A 22,998-nucleotide genomic window follows, 5' to 3' on the forward strand; every position below is an offset into this window, starting at 1 on the left:
CTACATATTCTGCATGATTTAGACTCCCACCTTTCCTTTCTGACCTTACCTTCCACACTACTTCACTTGCATTCTCCGTCCAAGTCACTTTAGCCTCCTTGTCATTCTTTTAGTAAATCAAGCATACTCTCACCTCAGGGCCTTTGCACCTATAGTTAACTCTGTCTGAGATGATTTAGCCCAAAATGCCTCCTCAGTGTGTTCTCTCTTTTCTTTCAGGTCTTGGTTCAGATGTCAGTGAGGTCTTCCCTGACTGCGCATTATAACCCTTCTCATTCTTTCTGAACCCCTGTCCTGCTTCATTTTTCTCAATAGCACATGTCACCATGTTTAAGTTACATGTTTACATACATGTTGTTTTTCTTTTTCCAACTAGATTATTAACTCCATAAGAATAGGGACTTTATTTGATTCACTGCTGTATCCCTAGCACTTAACAAGTGCCTGGCATATAGTAGGCACTCAGTATGTACGTATATATTTATTTTTATGTTGTTTATTTTTGAGAGAGAAAATGAGCAGGGAAGCGGCAGAGAGAGAGAGAGAGAGAGAGAATGAATCTGAAGCAAGCTCCATGCTGTCAACGCACAGCCCAAGAGAGAGAGAGAGAGAGAGAGAGAAAATCTGAAGCAGGCTCCATGTTGTCAACGCACAGCCCGAGAGAGAGAGAGAGAGAGAGAGAGAGAATCTGAAGCAGGCTCCATGCTGTCAACGCACAGCCCAACACAGGGTTGATCTCACCAACCGTGAGATCGTGACCTGAGCTGAAGTCAGTCACTCAACCCACTGAGCCACCCAGGCACCCTAGGCACTCAGTATTTATTGAGCAAGTAAATTGAACCTTTTTAGAAAGTATCCACAGCATGGTTTAAAAGCCTTTTTTTTTTTTTTTTTGTCAGGATGATTAAGTAAACTCTGTCCATTTGGTAATAAGAGATCTGCATGTGGCAGGGTCTGAGAGGATAGGATCAAGAGCAGTAATGAAGGCTGTTTCTTTCTTAGGTGGTAAGAAAAGGGAAGATGATGAAAGAATAATTTCCAAGTATAGAGGAAGTTATAGAATCAAGGACAAGCACTGTGTGTTGGCAGTCTTTGAGAAGATTAGGTTGATGGAAGCAAAAGGTTGGTTCAGGGCCATAGCAGAAAATAAAGTTATAGGTGGATGGGAACAGATGTTGAAAGTCTTGAAAATAAGTCAAGACTTATTTAGGATGTGTAGGATGCATGATGGAGATCAGCAGTGTGAATTCTTGAACAGTGAGGGATAAAAAAGCCATCTAAATCTAAGCTTTTTGGTGTTGTGTAAGGTGGCAAGGAGGGTGGGGTAAGAAATATCAACTGGAAGGCAGTTGTAACAAGGCAGAGTTGAGGTAGTAATACTCATAGTAAGGAGTACAGGGTGTGATGAAACAAAGACATGAATCAAAGATAAGCAGTGATATGGCAAAGAATAAGGCTTGGTGATTAACTGCAGTGGGGGGGCAAAAGAGGAAATAAAAGAACTCTCAGTATTAAGAAATCGTATTTTTAAAATTCTTTTTTTTTTTTTTAGGTTTGTCACTCACAAAAAAAAAATGGATCATTTAAATCTTTGGAGGAATGAGTTATCACAATACTTCTGTACTTCCAACTAAGATTTATGACAGTAAATTTATGACAATAAGTTTCTGCATCATAGAACTGCTGAAGAACTAAAAGACGATTTTATAAACTTACAGTATTATGAGATTACTAAATAAAACTAAAGAACACAATTATTAAATTATTAGACTTGCTAATAATACAAGCACATATGTGCAGTAGCTACTGTATCCTGACAGTTACCAAACCTCAAATTTAGATGTTTTTTTCTTTGTGGGAAAGGTCATTTTATTTGCAAGAAACCACTGAACATTGTCATCAAGTATATTTTCACCTGAGTGTAAGTTAAGAGGATTTACTTGAAATAAGTTCTAGAAAATTCCAACTCCCATCACTGAGTGGATTCGATATTATGGCAGCAACTTACAGACTTGTAGTCAGTACTGTGAACCACTACAGCAGTGTGGTGATAGACCGACGTTTTGAGCAAGCTATACATTATTGCACTGGAACCTGCCACACCTTTACACATGGAGTTGATTGCATTGTGGTACATCATAGTGTTTGTGCAGACCTCTTGCACATCCCTGTGTCTCAGTTCAAAGATGCAGATCTGAACTCTATGTTTCTACCCCACGAAAATGGGTTTTCCTCAGCTGAGGGTGACTATCACCAGCAGGCCCTAACAGGCATACCCAGGGTCAAGAAAGGATCTACATTTCAGAACACCTGTAACTTAAAAGACATTGCAGGAGAAGCAATCAGTTTTGCTAGCGGGAAAATAAAAGAATTTTCCTTTGAAAAGCTCAAAAACTCTAACCATGCAGCTTACAAAAAGGGAAGAAAAGTTAAGTCTGACTCATTTAATAGGAGGTCAGTTGATTTTGACTTGCTCTGTGGCCATTATAACAATGATGGGAACTCCCCATCCTTTGGTTTACTCCGGAGTTCCTCAGTTGAGGAAAAATCTTTGTCCCATAGAAACTCACTTGATGCAAACTTGACATCAGTGCTTCTTCACAACTTCTCTGAAGAAGACCTGGTTACTCAGATTTTGGAAAAACATAAAATAGATAATTTTTCTTCTGGAACAGACATAAAGATGTGCTTGGACATCTTGCTGAAATGCTCTGAGGATTTGAAAAAATGCACAGATATCATAAAACAATGCATAAAGAAAAAGTCAGGGAGTAGCATCAATGAAGGAAATGGTAATGATGCAATTTCTAGCTCTGAAACTGTCTATATGAATGTAATGACCAGGTTAGCATCCTATCTGAAAAAGCTACCATTTGAATTCATGCAGCCTGGGAATAATGATGTTATAGATTTAACAGAACTCGTCAGTAATATGCCCAGTTTACAACTGACTCCCTTTTCCCCAGTATTTGGCACTGAACAACCCCCTAAATATGAAGATGTTGTCCAGCTCTCAGCCCCTGACTCTGGACAGTTTCAAACTATAGAACTGCAAGATGACAAACACAGTTCTAGGAAAACAGACGCTGTAAGTTCCATTCCAAATAACTCTACAAATCCCTTATATAACTCTGAAGTAAATGATCCCAGAACCCTAAAAGATACCCAGCTTCAATCACAGTCATTAACCATGAACCCTTTAGAAAATGTTTCTTCTAGTGACCTAATGGAAACCCTTTATATTGAAGAAGAGTCTGATGGAAAGAAAGCATCAGATAAAGGACAAAGGGCAGAGAATGGACCTGGTCAATTGTTAAATGAAGATAAAGCAGAATTTTCAAACCGTGTTACTCATCTTAAAAAATGTCCTGCCTCTGTGCGAAATGAAAGTGGTAAGGTATTTGAGAAGCCAGTTGTTAATCTACCTGAGGAGGATTTTAAATCAAAAGTTCCTAAAGTTGAAGAGGGAGGCCACAGAGATTTTATGAATCTTAACAGCCAGGAGGAGATAGATAAATTGTTAATGGATTTGGAATCATTTTCACAGAAAATGGAGACCTCTCTAAGAGAGCCACTTGCCAAAGGTAAAAGCTCTAACTCTCTAAGTAGTCCTAGTCCATTAACTAGTCAGCTTCCTATAGAGCTTGAACCTAAATCTAAAGTCTCTGCAGCCACCGAGAAAGTCTCGCCTTCCTGTCTAACAAGGATTATTGAAACCAATGGACACAAAATAGAGGAGGAGGATCGAGTCCTCTTACTACGAATTCTAGAAAGCATTGAAGACTTTGCTCAAGAACTAGTTGAATGCAAATCGGGCAGAGGTAGCCTATCACAAGAAAAGGAAATGATGCAGATTCTACAGGAAACCTTGACCACTTCCTCCCAGGCCAATTTATCAGTCTGTAGAAGTCCTGTTGGTGATAAAGCTAAAGAAAGTACTTCAGTGGTTTTGATTCAGCAGACCCCAGAGGTGATCAAGGTAAGATCCAACAATCTGGAGTCCTGACAAGTATCCATGGAAATGTTTTAATGTGTGCAGAACTTGTGAATAAATGCTATTTGTGTTAACCATTTCATATTCTACTAAAGTTCCTGCCTTACGCTAGGCATGGTCTCATTCAGTTCATTAAAAAAAGAACTAAAAAGCAAGGCTTTAGAGTTAGGCAGACATTTCAATTGCCCTCCTCACACCTTTCATCTCTCTAGCTCTGTGACCAAAGGAAAGTTACTTAGCCTTAATATCCTCATCTATGTAATGGAAATAATAAGGATCAAGATAACTTAGGTGAAATACAAGCAAGGTGCCTTACACAAATTAGGCATTTAATATTAATCCTTATACTTCCAGTCAGCCATGCATCAATATATGCATGTGTAGACTATAAAGTGCAGTGTGGGGTACCAAAAAAAGGGAGGACATGATTCCTTAAAGACTTTAACATCTAGTTGAGAAAATGAAACTGACATACCGGAAACAGTTCATGAACATGTAGGCCCTTGTCTGAAAATGTTGTTAGTAAAATAGGGTCTTCAGAGAAGGTAAAGACTAGAGTGTATGAGATTTGCTTCTTCATGCAAGTGGGAATAAATACCATTCTAGGGTCACAGGATAGTAGTGTTTTCAAAAGGCTTTGAATCTACCCTGCTACTGATAGTATAGCTTTAATAATTCCTGAAAGGCAGTTACCTTCCCCCTTGGGTGTATGTGTGTATGTCTTAGCACAACAGTTATTTCTTGTTCGTTTTCTATGTCTAACATGGGTTGGCAGTAGGTTCTGCTCCACCTCACTCAGGGACCCAGGGTGATAGATGCTCTGTGTTCCTATAGCTGCCCCATTGTCCCATCTGGAATACATGACTTATAAGTTCACAGAGGATGGGGAAGAAAGAGATGTTGCTTTTTACTGCCTTATTCCCACATGTGACACACTTCCCATCCACTCACAGTCCAGTGATTTCAGCCCAAAAGCTAAGAAACACAGGGAAGCATATAGAATATACCTAGTGAGCATTGTCTCTACCACGTGAATGTATGACATATGGCACATATATCCAAATTAACAAAATAAATTGTAAAATAATGATGTGAATTATTTAGAGGTTATGTCATTGTACAAAAACTATGAAGAAATAACTTGGACACACCAAATACAATGTTCAGAACAATGATTAAATTAATCTCTGGGGAAAGAAGAGAGATGGAACTGAGGAAGGATGTCCAGGGGACCTCAGTAGTGTTAGTAATTTCATAATCTGGTGGTGGATCATTAGTACTTTTTTATATTATTTTTATGCCATTTTGTGTGTCTTTATAGTAAATTTAAAAAAGAATAATTGGATATTAGAGGTGGCATATATATGACCAAGTTAAAAAGTTAATGTTAATTTTAACATTCTCATTAATATTTTCATTTAAGTAGGAAAAAATATTGTGATCAGATGAATAATTTTTACATTGTATTTATTTTGTGGCTGTGCTATGCACATTTGTAGTTATCAGCGACACTAAAATTTAAAGCTATACGTACATACTTAAGGTTATGAAATGATGATTTGGGTCTAGATATTCTCATTCACTGAGCATTTCTGTGAAATCTGTGAGTCTCCTCATTCATTGATTTACAACTGGTAATATCTTTAGTGAAGTTGGTCTATGCTGGGAGGAGAAACTGGAAATTAGTTACAAAAATAAGAGGAAAATGCTTTCAATGTACATAGGCAATAGTGATTTGCTTAATATTTTATAAAGAAAAGAGAATACCTATATAGAAATCTCAAAATGGTAATAATATAAGAGCTAACAGTTCTTGTAAGCTAAGGCATGCTAAGATATTTAGATATATTATCTCACTGTTTCCCTCTCAGTAACCTGTCTGCTCATTAAAAAAAAATAATAATAATAATTCACCTTCTCCACTGACCTATTCCAACATCTCACAACCATTATAACCAGAAACTTACCTTAATACAGTGTTTTGAATTTTATTTAACCCTTCTCCCCCATTATCTTCTGTGAGAAAAGAAAAAATTATCTGAAAAGAAAGTAGAAAATGTGAACCTGAGGCCAAGAATAAGTCCCATGTAATACCTTTCCTATGTTCCTGGCTGACAGCTCATGAGCAGGTCCCCTCTGACCCTCCCAATCTAAGCACACCTAACTAAAAATCCCACACTGGGCTCTAAATGAGCTTTCCAATTTTTGAACAAGTATGGACTAAGATCAAATCTTATTAAGAGTCTCCCATCACTCTTTTAAATAAGTCCCATTACCATAAGACAGAATAAAATTTGATGAAATTTCTTGATAAAAGTTGAAAAAGTAATTCATAAAAAGCTAATTTAAAGAGAAAGGTGATATAAAATGTTTAACTCCTGAAGATACTTAACGCAAGAAAATAAAACCATTCTTCCTTGACTCAGATGCCTTCCTACTTGTTCTCTTTTTTTTAAATCTTTCTTTGCTTCCTATGAATAATAATAATTTGCACGTTTCAATTGAAATGACCAGTATTTTAATTATAATAATTATTATTACTATTGTTGTTGTTATTATTATTTTAGAGAGAATCCTAAGCAGGCTCCATGCTCAGCACAGAGCCTGATGCAGGGTTCAAACTCAGGATCATGATCCCAGCTGAAATCAAGAGTCGGATGCTCAACCAACTGAGCCACCCAGGTGGCTCTTATGAATTATTTTAAACCAGGGTTGGTAAATATTTTCTACAAAGGGTCAGATGTAAATATCTAAGGCTTTGTAGGTCACAAGGCTTCTGTCACTTAGACTTCTTTGTTTTTTTTAATAATGTAAAACTGTTCTTAGCCCTAAGCCTTAAAAGACAGGGAGTGGGCCAGATTTGGCCCACAAGAGTGTATGTTGTCAATGCCTATTTTATTTTATTTTATTTCATTTTATTTATTTTAATTTAATGTTTATTTTTGAGAGGGAGAGAGAGAAAGCGAGAGCAGGGGAAGGGCAGAGAGAGAGGGAGGCACAGAATCCAAAGCAGGTTCCAGGCTTTGAGCTGTCAGCACAGAGCCTGATGCAGGGCTCGAACCCAGGAGCTGCTAGATCACACTCTGAGCCGAAGTCGGACGCTCATCCGAGCCACCCAGGCACCCCTGTCAATGCCTATTTTAAACAAATAGAAAAGTATAGTGAATGATAGAAAAAACACTCCTTATTATCACTTATTTTGTCAAATCTTAACATTTAACATATTTGCTTCAGATCTTTATTAATATTTGCATTATTATCATCATCATTGTTTAAAACAAAAATCATCCCAGATATAGTTGAAATCCTAGAGGTCCCCTCCCTAGTTTCCACATCCCGTTCCAGAAATAACCACTACCCTGAAGTTAGTGTTTTATCTCTTGTAAGTTTTTACAGTGTTATTTGTCATGTTTTTTATTCTTGAAGAGCATGAACAAACAGTAATAGGAAATAAAATCAGTGAGGTAGGTTGGGGCCAACTTATGAATGACCTATGTGCTATGCTAAACTCTTAGAGTGGGGAGCTAAAGAAGGCTTTTGTTTTTGTTATGTTTTTAATTTTTTTTTTTTAATTTATTTTTGAGACAGAGACAGAGCATGAGCAGGGGAGGGGCAGAGAGAGGGGGAGACACAGAATCTGAAGCAGGCTTCAGGCTCTGAGCTGTCAGCACAGAGCCCGACGTGGGGCTTGAACTCACGGAGTGTGAGATCATGACCTGAGCTGAAGTCGGATGCTCAACTGAGTGAGCCACCCAGAGCCACTCCAAGAAGGCTTTTTTTTTTTAATGTTTATTTGTTTTGTGAGAGAGCACAAGCAGGGGAGGGGCAGAGAGAGGGGGAGAGAGAATTCCAAGCAGGCTCCCCGCTGAGAGTGCAGTGGATATTTAGACATGGGTCTCAGTCTCACGAACCATGATCGTGACCTGGGCCAAAATCAAGAGTTAGTTGCCTAACTGATTGAGCCACCCAATGCCCCAAGAAGGCTTTTAAGTAGAGGAGTCCCACGGTATTTTTTTAAAGAATAAAACTTTTTTGGGGCGCCTGGGTGGCGCAGTCGGTTAAGCGTCCGACTTCAGCCAGGTCACGATCTCGCGGTCCGTGAGTTCGAGCCCCGCGTCAGGCTCTGGGTTGATGGCTCGGAGCCTGGAGCCTGTTTCCGATTCTGTGTCTCCCTCTCTCTCTGCCCCTTCCCCGTTCATGCTCTGTCTCTCTCTGTCCCAAAAATAAATAAAAAACGTTAAAAAAAAAAAAAAAAAAAAGAATAAAACTTTTTTTTTTAAGAGTAAAAAATGTTAAATTAGGCTCTTATTTTTTTTTTAACTTTTGACAGCAAAAATTTACCAATTCAAAACATTTCAATTAAAAGCTTTATGTAATGGGGCATATAGGAGGTGCATTGGTGACTATCCCTGAGAAGAAAGATTGACTTGATAATATTATAGGTCATTAGTATTTTAACATGTGTTTCAAAATAATTTCTCAAGAGGAAGCAGTATTTATTGTCTAAGTATTTTTTTGTCCAGAAATCTAATTCAAACCTGTATTGGGAGAGATAATCAAATAGAAAATACTAATATGATACTGAGGGATTGATAAAGAGGTATCTAGATACTGGTCTAGATCAGCAGTCAGCAATCTGTGGTCCAAGGGCTAAATCTGACCTACGGCCTATGTTTGTAAATAGTTTTATTGGAACACAGCCACACCCATTTGTTTACAGATGATCTGACTGCCTTTCTCCTCCACCTACTAAGTTAAGTAGTTAGAGACCTTAAAGCTTGAAATGTCTACTATCTGGACATTCATAGAAAAAGTTTGCTGACTTCTCATCTAGATATTATTTGATAGATCAAAAGATTTCTTTTTTAGTGAATCAATATGTATTTTAACAAGATCCCCAGATATTCACATTTAATATATACATGAAAATTTAAGAGATACTATTTCCACCATATCATTCTTTTTTTTTTTTTTTTTTTTTTTTCAACGTTTTTTTATTTATTTTTGGGACAGAGAGAGACAGAGCATGAACGGGGGAGGGGCAGAGAGAGAGGGAGACACAGAATTGGAAACAGGCTCCAGGCTCCGAGCCATCAGCCCAGAGCCTGACGCGGGGCTCGAACTCACGGACCGCGAGATCGTGACCTGGCTGAAGTCGGACGCTTAACCGACTGCGCCACCCAGGCGCCCCTCCACCATATCATTCTTGATGTGATATTTTGTTAAAGGCATTGGAAATCTTGAAAACATCATTAAATACCATTAACAAAAACTAATTATCGATGATAGTCAGATAGTATACCAGTAGAAATAGCAAAATAAGCCCAGAGTTTCAAAATTCTTCATCATGTGTTCTCATCGTGTGTTTTGGTCTACATAGCGTTTCTCCCCTTTCCTCCCTAGTCATGATCCGTCTCTGACTTTTCCCACTTAAAACAGTTTCCTTTTCATCTCTTTCTCACTGTTAAATTATTGATATCATTGACTGGCAAATGAAGGTTTAATACATGCTTTCTTCACAAAGCCTTTAACTGACAGGAAACAACCCTGTAGGTTCTAGAATAGCTGAGGTGTGAAGATGGGCCTAAAAATGAGTTGAACAAGAATAACAGAACACCCTATAGAGGAAGGAAAGGGGGATGTGCCTGAGCTCTCAGAGGGTTTCATTATTTTGGATTAGTGAATTACTGAGGACATGTTTTGACATAGAAGGTAATATAATTTTTTTAAAAACACTTAGAAACTGTACTGCTTTGGTAATTCACATAATAAATGATACCTTAATTCTGTGTTTTATTACCACCAGCAGATGTTATTACAGTCATCTTGGGTCTGTTTTTAGCTGTATGGAGCAATAGCCTGTTAGTGGTTATTCACAAGTTAAAATAATAAAACCTAGTCTCCTTTGAAAATTATCTTTACTTAATTTTAGTAAAAAAAAAAAAATCCAGGAAAAAATTTCTATTATTGTTTGCCTCAATTAAAAGAATGGGGGGAATGAGGCAGGATTCATCAGTGAAAGAGGAAGAATTTTTTTTAAAACTCCACTATAATATTTAAGTCTAGTGAAACCTTACAAATTTCAACTAATTGTGGGGAAAACTGAATTACTAAAAAAGTACAAATTAAAAATTTCAGTGTTTTTAAGAAATAACTTTATTAATTTCAAGAGTAAAGAGTAAAACCACCATCAAAGAATTGGAAGCGTGAACGTTAGCTGGACCTATTTCAATAATGAAGATCAGGGTGCCTGGGTGGCTCAGTAGGTTAAGCGTCTTTGGCTCGGTCATGATCTCATGGTCTATGAGTTTGAGCCCCGCATCGGGCTCTATGCTGACACCTCAGAGCCTGGAGCCTGCTTCTGATTCTGTCTCCCTCTCTCTCTGCCCCACCCCTGCTCAAAAAAATTTTTTTAATTAAAAAAAAAAGAGGATGTTATAGGGGAATAAACAAGAGCCAAATGGAAAACATCTGATTGGCGAGGACCACACAGTCAACCTTGTCTAGGTTGAGAAGGCCCACAGTTGGCTTGGTGTTGAAGAATTGGCTGTGTGCATATACTACATTTCTGGTCAGGTAGAGCTTTTACAGGGCACGAGTTATCTAAGTTTTGCTTTGCCAGGTGGCATTCCTGGCAGGAACAGCTCCATCTTGGGCTTATAAATTTATTTCCAAAGTCCTCCATTTGATCATCCTCTTGACCATTCTAGAGGTTTCATCAAAAATATCAGTCTTGGGGCGCCTGGGTGGCGCAGTCGGTTAAGCGTCCGACTTCAGCCAGGTCACGATCTCGCAGTCCGTGAGTTCGAGCCCCGCGTCAGGCTCTGGGCTGATGGCTCGGAGCCTGGAGCCTGTTTCTGATTCTGTGTCTCCCTCTCTCTCTGCCCCTCCCCCGTTCATGCTCTGTCTCTCTCTGTCCCAAAAATAAATAAAAAACGTTGAAAAAAAATTAAAAAAAAAAAAAAATATCAGTCTTAGCATGACTCTGAGTTATCATTGCCTCTTTAGGTCTCCATGTAGTTTTCACAAGAGATGATGTCAGGCTTTTATTCTAGGAGCTGGTTATGTTCTTCTGTTCTCTTTTGTCATTCCAGTCTGAGAGAGACCATCTGTCAGCTGGTCAGTGGCTCTCCACATGTATTTAAACTTTGGAGAATATGCAGTATATTAGGGAGATAATTATTATAATAATATATGAATGTAATATAGTAATAATAATAATTAGCAACAAAACAATCCCATGGTTTGGACAGCACAAATGAGCCAGGGTACCCATAATGCAAACCAGCTAATATCAAATGAGTCAAGAAATGATCCCCAAAGTGGAGATACTTCTTTAAGCCAGTTAACCTGTTTATGTATTTTGTGTAACTGTGTCTCCACTTCCCCAGAAATGTTTATCCAGTGAGCTTGTTTCAGAAAACCTGAGGCACTGGAAATCAGGGAGCAAACTGTAATGGACAGAGAGAACTACAGGATCACCAGCATCTTTGCAAATTCAGCAGGTGGGTGGAGGTTGGATTACCACTTAGCAGTGGCCTGAAATACGTGAACATGGCATTATCTTTTCAGGTTTAGAAAAGGAAGAGGTTGGGCAAAGAATCACAAATACCCTCTTGAGATTTAGGCAAAAGATGATCAAAGAGAGAAGGAAGAAACATTCTTGATCTGATGTCTTGGGAGGAAGCAGTCTAACTCCATGTCAGCTATTTCCTAGTCAGTTGGATTTTGAGGTCTCTGGCATTTGCATAGGACCAGCTGTTGGGTAGATTTTTCCTCAGTTGTGAAGTAGGCACCCAAGGTTTGATACCTTGTAATTTGGCAGTGGTGTTGTTGGTTGAGAGTATTTGGTAAGGCCCTTTCCATGAATCTCACCTTTGCAAAAGCGTCAGAGTAAAACAATAGCTATCCATAAATTACAAAAGACTTAAAAATGCCCATGATTAAAGATCTGATGAGAATCCTTTATACTAGAATTGACCAGGAAATTTGATTATTTCTGTGACATACAACATTCTAAGGTAACTGGAATTATGACTGGTAATATTATACCAGGACATATCAGATTTTTAGGAATTTAATAAAATCTAGAACACTTATATTAATAGCATGCAACCATACAAATACAACCTAAGAAGGTTTATTATTACCACATTTGAAAATGTTTCCTGTGTGATTTAACATACCAAATAAACCCAATTAATTTAACATCTCTTTTTTACAAGGTAAGAGACAAGTCCCTTTAGATTTTCCAGGGCCTTTGGCAAATCTTACAGTCATTTTGAGGTTAAAACAAAACAAAACAAAAAAAACTCCATTTAGAATTTGATTTTGGAAAGTTTTCAAAATGTCATAAGGTTTGAACATTAAAATAAATAAGATCACAGTTCATTATGAAATAATACTTGTCTATTTAAGCAAAGTGACAATAGAAAAAATTAAAGATAATTACATAAGGTTACACAGTTGTGAACAAAACTTGGCCCTTTTAATATCGAGAAGATTGGGTTTTCTTAAGTAATCAAAGACCTGATAAAGACAGTGTGAAACATAGTAAATTATTTTGGTAAGACAAAAAATCTTTGCTGACAAGGTAGATTACTTAAAAAGGAAAGAAAAACCCTTGTTTACAATTTTTTTTTATTAAGAGCAGACTATTAATCTAAGAAAACACTTTGTTCTTTTAACAGAGAGAAAATCAAAATCTAATTTGCATCAGTGCATCAAAGATATTAAAACTCTTTTTTTTTTTTAAACTCACCTTTTTAACTTAAATAAATCGATTCCAATCTTAGCCAGCTTAACCACATGTAAAGTTCTTTTCTCAGGATTCCTTTCCACACACTTTCCATGACTTTTTTTTTTATATCCATTCAGATTTTGTCCTATTTTTTTTTTTTCTTATTCTGGAACAGTTATTTTACTTTTGAACAAAATTACTTTTTTTCTCTTGCCAAAAAAACAAAAAACAAAAATTCATGTCCTTCATACCCTATCTAAAAAAACACGTTCTACTTTCCTTACCATTTTTTAATATACAATTGTTTTTCTTTTACCCTTATATTTCAGTAGTTCTCATTGTGTATATTAATTAAAATTCTTAACCTTTAGAACCCTTAATTGCTAGTGAAAAGAAGCAAGCAGTAATGGACTATGGACTAGCAAATTTATAAAAACATTTCATAATTTCTAGAAGTATATGCTTCCTCCTAGTAAAATTTCAGTGTGGCACAAAATGTGTTTACTAACAAACCCAATTATTTTAGTTACTGTGTAAAAGGAAGCCAAAAGTAGATAAACTTGTGTTCATTAATTGATGTTTCATTAATTTATCTTACTTGGAAATGATCTCCATATTCAATGAATAGCCATAATTTAACTTAATTCAGTATAATTTTAAGGTTTCAAGTTACCAAAAATATTTTGGACACTGTTTTTAAGTAGGCATACTATAGAGCATAATTATTGCTGAAAAGTCCATTTATAAACTTTTGCTTACATCTGTTTAGCTTACTTGTTCTTAACAATTATGTTAAGATTACATGACACTTTAATGAGGCATTAAACATTTAACCATCATCTTAAATTGTCTTTCTTGCTGACAGATTCTGCAACAGAGATAACATGAGCTCTTTTGACTTTTAGTAAACTTAGGAAGAATAAAAGTTGTATGTCTGCATTATATTTAATATTAATAATCATAATCCTAAAGACAAGCCTGTTTCAGTTAAACCAACAAACTTAAATTAGTTTTTCTCCCCAGAGATTATCCTGGATTATGTGAACTTGAAAAACATTTGGGTTAGTTTCTGTATTTCTGAGAATATATACTTGATTCATATAAACACTTAAAAAATTTTAAGCCAGTAGAGCTTCTTTACAAATTAATTTTGGCAGTACTATCTGGAGGTATAAAAATATCAACCATCCATAACATATAACCATAGACATGCAAAACATACAAATAGACACAAATAGAGATCTTACAGGTTTTGCTTTAAAATTTTAGCCATGAGACAGGGATGATAATGCAAAACTCACTAGTTTATAAAAGAACAATTGGATCCAATTGTGTTTCTGGCAGAAGGGATAAGTTTTAAGGTTTTCTGCACAGATAGCTTACTAATATTTATGGAGAAGACTTTTAAGATTTTTCATCCACCTAGTTTCTAAATAGCCCTTCCTCTTTTTTTCTTTTCTTTTCTTCTGTTAAGAATTACCTTGGCTCCTAGAGAAGACCAGGTAGAACATATACATTTCAAAGGCACAGAAAAAGAATGCAAGTTCCTACAAGAAGGACTTCTGGTTCCTAAGGCCAGAATTTTTACAGTACACTCAAGCCTTTTCAGATGAATATGGGAGGTTTGAAGATTGGTTTAAAAAAAAAAAAAAAAAAAAAAAGGGCACCTGGGTGGCTCAGTTGGTTGAGCATCCCACTTCAGCTCAGGCCATGATCTCATGGTTCATGGGGTAGAGCCCCACATTGGGCTCTGTGCTGACAGCTCTGAGCCTGGAGCCTGCTTCAGATTTTGTGTCTCCCTTTCTCTCTGCCCCTTCCCCACTTGCTCACTTGCTTGCTTGCTCTCAAAATTAAATAAAAACATTTAAAATTAAAAAAAAAAAAAGATAGGTGGACTTTCTCTGTTGTTAAAAAGATTTCATTTGTAGGACAGTTGCCTTCTTCAATCTTTAAAGGAAGCAGGTTGTAACCCAGATGATGTTAATGTGTTGACCTACCCATCCAACTATGTTATCATCATTTTGCTACTTTGTATTAGGGACATCTTCAACTAAGCTCCAAATCAAAAGATTTCTGTGTTCTAGATTTAGAGCTGTTTTCCTCTTTGGAATGTTTTCCTTCCCCTCCGGATACATAGTTTCATTTAGCCTAGGGGAGAAGATCTAAAGAAAAAGTTCTATCTGGCTCTAAATATCAGCTTCCAATTTGGCCAGCCTCTTTTTTTTTTTTTTTTTTTTTTTTTTTAATGTTCATTTTTAAGAGAGAGAGAGAGAAACAGAGTGTGAGCAGGGGAGGGGCAGGGGGAGAGAGAGAGGGAGACACAGAATCTGAAGCGTGCTCCAGGCTCTGTGCTGACAGAGCCCGATGTGGGAGTCAAACTCCCACACCACGAGATCATGACCTGAGCTGAAGTCAGACACTTGACCAAGCCACCCAGGTGCCCCTCAATTTGGCCAACTTCTGACCATAGAACTACTTAAAAAATCTTTTCAAATATCTTATCAGGTTTCATCTGGGACAAACAGTAAATATTTCTGGCTGTACTAAACAACCCCTTGGATGCAAGACACATCCCCGAGAGGGTGCAAAAGATAGTACCCTCCCAAGATCCAGAGCCACTTCCAAAGATAACCAAAAGAAAGACACTTCCCTCTAAGAGCTGGCAGCAGTTGGTAGGACCCTAGCCACAAATGGTGTGCAACCCATATTTTTTACAGCCATTCATTGGGCTTCCAATCTGACGATTGACCTGCCTGCATACACAATAACAGATAACCTCTGTGTGCAAGGCAGGCAGAAAGCTAAGCCAAGTTCTGAAGACAACAAGACAAGAAGGAAATAGCTGTCCCTGGGAGAGAAGGGATCAATAACCAATGGATACCCCAAAACCAAATTCACAAGAGTATGCATTTAGAAAGGAGGGGACAGAGTAAAATTTGACCTTCTTTTCTTGACTGAGCACTACAGAGATCCAGAACTGACTATGGTAAGAATTCTCGCCATTTGCTGGCTTCTGCCAGTTTTCCTAAGATCTGTCTTATCTGCAGGCTCAGGAGCAAATGGGGTTTAAAGTTGAGTGTAGTCCTAGTATCTACTAGAATTTGGCAAGTTTTTTCTTTAATTTTAGTTTCCCCTTAGAGGCTTAAGGGAATAATTGGTGGCAGTTTACCAGAGGATCCCTCAGAGTCCCATTAACTCTGGGAGGGGCCTATATGGGAATTCTCTTTCAGCAGCAGATATGGAGGGCATTTGAATTGGTGTGGAAAATTTGACAAGACCTCTGAAAACTGTCTTTTTTCCCATTCCCATTGATTGCAAATGAGACATCAATTTCTGGGCCACTGTTTTCATGATGGATCCCTGTAAGGATATAATGGGAGAGGCCCAAAGTTTTAGGTTTCTGGCCTTGGATCCATTGCAGTTTTAAGGACACTAATTTGGGGGACTTTTGTTTACCCTCTTATATTCTCTCCAGAGTGCAAAGACCATCCAGACACAGGAATACCAGAAAGTTTTCAAATAAAGGATAGAGGGGAGCAGTAGGAGTTACTTCAGTCTTCTAGTCTTTAGGTACTTCTCGTGTCTTTAATTTTTCATTAGCCTTTTGCAGTGAACCTTTCGGTGGAGCTGTTTTGGAATTCTGAAGTCTTTTGGAGGCTCTCACTTGAAATAGGTATCCCCTTCTGTTTGTTTGATTTGAGAACCCTTGTTTTTAAGTGAACTTCTTAAATGAATGATTGTCTAATTGGAATGCCTCCCATAATGGCCAGTGTAATTCTAGGTTGTCTTTGTAAGATGTTGCCATTTTTGTAAATACCTGCAGCTTCTAGGATCACAGTTCTTAGACATAAAATAAGCAGGTGTGTTGAAAGGTTGCATGCTTAATTCTTTGAAACTTGAGGATCCCATTTATTTCGCTAATCTTGGGTCTCTTGGTGCCAAATTAGTACCTAAGAGGGATGTGTTGCTGGATTGGGTACTTTTTGGTGTTTTACAGTATACCTTGTTGCACAGTTTTCTTGAGGTTGGCAGGTGACCTAATGTCAATCTAAGCTTTGCCATGACCAGCTTCTCCTAGCACAAGAGTCTTAGAGTTAAGTGATGGGTGCTCTAACAGGTTTTAAGTGCTTGCCCTGTGCCCACCAGTTTTGTGGGTTTAGTTTCTGAGATTTGCATTAGCAGTAGATTGAGTGTTCCTTTCCCCAGAAGATCTCTTCATATTGGTGGACACCCTGATGACTTTTAATGGTCTGACTTGTGTCTACTTAGATTTTTATTTTTATGATGAAAACAGTTAGAATTTCTTCTCTTATTTTCCCAAGTCCCCCAGCAGCTTATGCTGTGAACTTGCCTCGAAGCTTTGTGAGTCCCCTAACAGCTGCCACCCATTGTGGACTCCTAATATAACTACCCCAAAACCTTTCCAGAAACAATATAAACATATATACTTTTTAAATAAAGTTTGTTTGGACCAGAGAGATGGACACAAGGGAGTGGAGCTCAAATCTGAGTGACTTACCCCAGCTCATAGTAATGATGAGAGAAACCATAAACTCAAAGTTCAGCAGGTGCCTTGCCAGTATGACTTGTGCCATAGACAGGTAGCAGTCAACTTCAGATCTTATTCCTTGTCACCAAAAACTGTTAAAAAATTATTAAAGAAGATGATTTAGGTAATACAAACAAACTTACACACTTTGTGAAGTGGACAGTCTCCTTTTGGAGAACTGCAAAATGGGACATAAGGCAAAAAGCTTTTTATAGAATAAAGAACAAGGAAGAGGCAAGTAGAAAACATCTGATTGACTGGGGCCACATAGTCAATTTGTCTGGGGTGAGGAGGCCCAGAGGTGGCTTAGCTTTGGAGGAATGGCAGTGTGAATATACTGTGTTTCTGGTCAAACAGAGCATTTACAGGGACATGTTATCTAAGTTTTAGTTTGCTTACATGCACCCAGGCAGGAGTGGCTCTGTCTTCAGCCAGAAATTTATTTCAACATAGTTAATACAGAATTGATATGCAAAATGGAGGTTGCTAAAATACTTTAAAATGCTAAAAATAGCATAAGTATGTACAGCACACAGTAGGAGATAAAAATGAATTAGACAGGACAAGCCTTTGTGGAGCCCACAATCTAATAGGGGAGGTGAGCTATTTACTGTGAGGCAAAGTAGAAAGAATAGATTACATAAGAGACAAATGAAGTACTATAGGAACTCCCAGGAGGGAGAGATACATCCCACTTGTGGAATTCAAGGAAGTTTCCCTGGAGGAGATTGGATTTGGATATGAATACCTTACTCTTATTCAACTAATTTACTTAAGGTCCTAGTTCTTGGTGTATTACAGTGTCCATGATACTAAGATTAGAGGTTTATTTCTCATAGTGACTTAGACCGGTTCCATTCTATTCCATTCCATTCTAAGATATCAAAACGTACCTTAATCCTTTCCATCTGTCTTACATATGTAAGCATTTGGTCTCAGGGAAGACTAGATGGGTAAATCATGAAGCCATTATTTCTGTCAAACCTAAGCTCTGTAGTAGCCTAATCTTGATCAAGGGTGACCAAAATTGGTTTATCAAAACTTCCTTCTGAGAGAGTATGAAGGGAAATATCAGGTTGGTCTGCTTATATTATTTTGAATTCCCAGTTAGTAGAGTCCACACTAATAAGATAAAGGGTAAGAGGGTGGGACCTGTTTCCTATCAGCTTTCCAGAGTTTTAGAGTCAGAATTTAAGCAAGTAATCTATCTGACAATTCATACATTGCCTTCTCTTTTTCCACTTCAGCCTCCAAAAATGTGATCTCCAGCTCCCAAATGTACACCTAATAAAAATTGAATATTAAAATAGGAATTTTCAGAGAGATTTGAGATTTGTGATTCCCCCTCAGGTTTTTGTGTTTGAGCCACTAGCTTCTGTTTGCCTTTATTTAGCAAATAGTAGCATTAAATAACTATTTGTTGAATGAATAAATAAGTGAATGAATAATCAAATTGAATTATTGCTTGCCTGCTTTGCCTCCTTCTCAAAAGGACACTGCCCTCTTGCCTGAATGCCAGCTCTTTCTCTGTCCTTTGATTCCCAAGGAGGGATGCAAGAGGACCTGAGGTCAGGTCCTAGTATCGTCCTAGGACACGAGGACAATACCTCAGCAAGGCTCAATATCTCATTCAGCCTCTGGCCTCTTTAATTTCTCTAGCTTTTAACACCTAAAAATCTGTAGTGTTTTGGGGAAGGTCCCATCACCTTTCCTGGCAATAGGGGAAAATCCCATAAGAATATAGGCCATTTCCCTTTACTGCAGGTTGGAAATCTCTTGATTATAGACTGTAGGCATATTGAGGAGAGGGTGCTTTCTTGTTCACCATTGCACCGCCAGGCTCTATTGTAGAACCTCCATACTAGCTGTTTAAATTCCAAAAGTTTATCCTTGCTCTTTAAGCAATACTTACACGTCTCATTGTCCTTTTCCCATTCTTATTTCCCATTCCCGTCTTCTTCTCCCTGAATTTAGGTTGGGGAATAATTTTTCAGGCCATTTCGTTTATCAGTACGAGTGGGTTTTTTTGTTGTTGGTTTGTTTCGTTTTTGTTGGGATGCCCAAGAAGGTCAGAGAAAGTTGGGCAGGATTTGTGCTGTTACTAGAACTCTGCTCTCTTCTGACCCTGATCAGGAATTTGTGTCTGAGATATTGTTCCGGAAGAATTAAAGGGCCTTCCTAGGGTAATGATCTAACATTTTGGTTTTCTCAAAGTTTAGATATTGTGTAATTTTGTATATATATTTAAATGCATAATAATTATGAAAATAAACTTAAAAATATAGCAAAGCTCACTTTGGGAACCTTACTGAAAGTTTTTTCTGGAGCATTTAGAATAAATGCTTCCCTCTCTTTACTTTCCGGGTTGATATCCATGCCTCCATTGAGATTAACCAGTCCTATCGTTGAGGGAAAATGTGTCTTCTCCCCTAGCTTTATAGGTACTAATGGTTTTCTTTGGTTCAGCGTTTGGATAGAAATAAAAACACTCGGGTGCTTGGGTGGCTCAGTCGGTTGAGCGTCCGACTCAGCTCAGGTCATGATCTCACAGTTGGTGAGTTCGAGCCCTGCATCAGTCTCTGTGCTGACAGCTCAGAGCCTGGAGCCTGCTTCAGATTCTGTGTCTCCCTCTCTCTGCCCCTTCCCCGCTCATGCTCTGTCTCTCAAAAATGAATAAACGTTAAAAAAAATTTTTTTAAGAAGAAATAAAAACACTCAGCAATACAGTTGGAAACCATCTTCCCTCCTATTTCATTTAATCACAGTATAGATTAATAAAAGTAATGGGATCTGACCAGTGGCAAATACGAATTTGCAGAATGAGTTCAACCTGTATTTCCCACTCCACCTTTAGTGGCTTTTGAGGTCAGGTTGTCTTGAATCTCCATTTTTTCTAACTAATCAACATCAGCTGTCTTGGATATGTCCCCACCTGTATCAAAAAAAAAAAAAATGGTAGATACATATATACTGATGTAGAAAAATGGTCAAGATAAAATAGATGATTAAAAATGTGTAAATTGTAGGGGCACCTGGGTGGCTTAGTCAGTTAAGCATCCCAACCCTTGATCTCAGCTCAGGTCTTGATCTCAGCTCAGGTCTTGATCTCAGGGTCATGAGTTCAAGCCCTGCTGGAACTTAAAAAAAAGGTAAATTGCAAGACAGATGTATCAGTGTGATCTCTTTTTATTAATATGTTTGTGTGCACACAAAAAAGTTGGGAGTAAACGTGCTTCAAATTATGCGTGTTCCCCTAGAATTCTAGTAAAATTTGAGAGTCAGATAGATATCCAGGCGCTCCTGATGAGTGTAGTCCCTCCACAACCTCCACACCACCCTTGGCAGGAGTGAAAAGGAGCTTCCAGGACTCAGCTTGCTCCTGTTAAGCCCTCATGCGTCCCTCACAGGTCTGCCCAACACTCAACAGCTTCACTCCTCTCTAAGACCATCAGGGCTAATCTGATAGGCTCTTCATCCCTGTTTACACCAGTTACCAGAAGAAGTCCAGGAATCCAGATTGTCACTCTCCTCCTCACTCTCTTCTTGTACACCCTCTTTTCTCAGTCCATGTCCAACCCTCCCAGCTCATGAAATCTTTTCCCCATTCCCTCTTGAACTCATTCACTGGCAGAATCTCTTATGCCATCAAACTCTTTCTAAACATTCCCTTTACCTCCTTGTTTTAACTGACATCCATCTCTCCCCAAGGATAGCCATGTGAAATGTTGGTATTTTTTCTTTCCCAGTTCACCACCCCTCCATTGGGTCTGGAGGGGCAGTGAATGTTCTTGCCTTTTATTGCTGCTTCTGGACTATTCTTTTTTCTAACTCCCTGAAACTATCCCCTCCAACTGTGAACTAATGTCATCAGACTCACCCCCCCCACTACCCCTCCTGATTGCAGTCATCTTCTACTCCTAGGACATTTCCCTTATTTCTTGAAGATTTTCTGTCTTGGCTCTATGACACTTTGCAATACTATTTTTGCTGCAATCGTTGTGAGTTTTCAGTAGATAAAGCATCCAGTACACACAAGCTTTTCAGTTCCTTGATCTCTCCAGTGAGCTTGTCCTGTCCTTCACCTACTCATTCTCTGCTTCTGTGTTTATGTCAGTGGTTTAAAAAGAATGACTCCCATCAAAGAGCATCAGCATCACATCAAATCTGATGGAAATGCAGATTTTCAGGTCCCAGCCCTAAATTGAAACTCTGAGGATAGGCCCAACAATTGTGGTTTAACAAGCCCTTCAGGTAATTCTGGTGCATGATCTTGTTTGAGAGCTACTGCCATAGTTCATCATTAAAATCACTCTGCTGAATATACTGTCTACTTCTTTGCCTTACCCTCATTTCGTGGTACTCACCTGGGAAACTACAGCTTGGGTTAAGTTGTGTTCTCTATTTTGAGCTTTTATTTGTGCAGCTAACCTTGGCTTGAGAAAAATCACACAATAAAACCGAGTGGTCTTTGCATTAAATTCATGGCCACAAACCTCCAAGAGGCCTTTAGTACTGTCTAGCAGTCCTACTACAGCTCCCTAATCCCTCACTTTACCACTCCGTAAATGACTCATACCTTCTCTCTTTTTGAACATCTCTTCTTCCATTCTTGCCCTTAGTTAATGACCTTATTTGCTATTTTACTAAGAAAACTGAAGCAATCAGAGGGGAGAACTTTAGCCAGCTACCTAGCTACATATCAGTACCCATATACTCTCTCCCTTTCTTTCTGTTACTATACGTGAATGATCTGAGCACCTATGTAAGACCAACCTCTGTACTTGTGCTATAGGTCCATTCTCTCCTATTAACTGAGGGACTCTCCTCCTTGATTGGTCCTTTTTTTCCCTCCTGCATTCATCAATTTTTCCCCTTTACTAGGTCTTCCCATAAGCAGATAAACATGCTGCAATTCTCCCATCTTTAAAACAAGACATCTAAAAGGCACTGTGGCATCCAAGAAGCACAGCTCCATCAGCTGTTGTATTTGCAATATAATACTCATCACTAGAGTTTTGACCATCAGTGATAGCCTTCTCATTTGACATGTGCGAATTCAGCCTTCACGCAAAATTACTGAGAAGTCTCCCCCTACTCCACCCCACTCTCTCTCACACACACACCCACCCCAAAGACACTGGGGCAAGGTATTTTATAGTTCTGTCACTCTGTGTTCATTGACAGGTAACATGGTAGTGTCAGTGGATTGCAGACCTTCTATTCCTTCTAACTTCAGTTTTCTAATATAGGCTAAAATGAATTCTTGTGCTCTATAATAAGCAATCTAATTGAAGTAATTCCTGAAAGAGGGAAGGAAGAAAAGCAATCGAAGGAGGACAGAGAACTCTAGGAACTAGAAATTCTAGTGATCCAAGAATTATTATGCCTAATAATTTTAGACTCTTAATTATCTCTCCTTGCCCCAGATCCTAGAAGAACATCTGCCCCCAAGTATTAGGAATACCAAGAGGCAGAATATTAGATTTGTAGGTTCTTTCTGTTATTAGTCATGAAATATGTTCCTGTCATTTGGAGTCAACTGAAAGAAGACACAAAATGCTTACTAGATCTCCTAGTTTGCTGCATCCTATAAAGTTAAGGCTCAAGGATCAGGCCAGTAGCAAAGATGCCATAGATACTGCCACCAACCTTCTTTCCCCACTTTAGTGTCCATTCTTTAAGATAAAATAACATTACTAACACGAAACAAGCTAT

The 22,998-nt window shown here is 38.2% G+C and overlaps 1 protein-coding gene across 2 annotated transcripts in view; it reads left to right on the top strand.

The window, feature by feature from the left end:
• The first annotated feature begins 1,552 nt into the window (after positions 1-1,552).
• PPP2R3A (protein phosphatase 2 regulatory subunit B''alpha) overlaps positions 1,553-22,998 on the top strand; it is a 167,547-nt gene continuing 146,101 nt past the window's right edge. For both annotated transcript variants that reach the window (XM_058732368.1, XM_058732369.1), the window contains exon 1: positions 1,553-3,979. In XM_058732368.1, the coding sequence (XP_058588351.1) occupies positions 1,994-3,979 (1,986 nt within the window). In that variant the 5' untranslated portion in view covers positions 1,553-1,993. The remainder of the gene's footprint in view (positions 3,980-22,998) is intronic.

This window comes from Neofelis nebulosa, chromosome 5 (assembly GCF_028018385.1).
Source record: "Neofelis nebulosa isolate mNeoNeb1 chromosome 5, mNeoNeb1.pri, whole genome shotgun sequence".
Classification (NCBI taxonomy): Eukaryota; Metazoa; Chordata; class Mammalia; order Carnivora; family Felidae; genus Neofelis; species Neofelis nebulosa.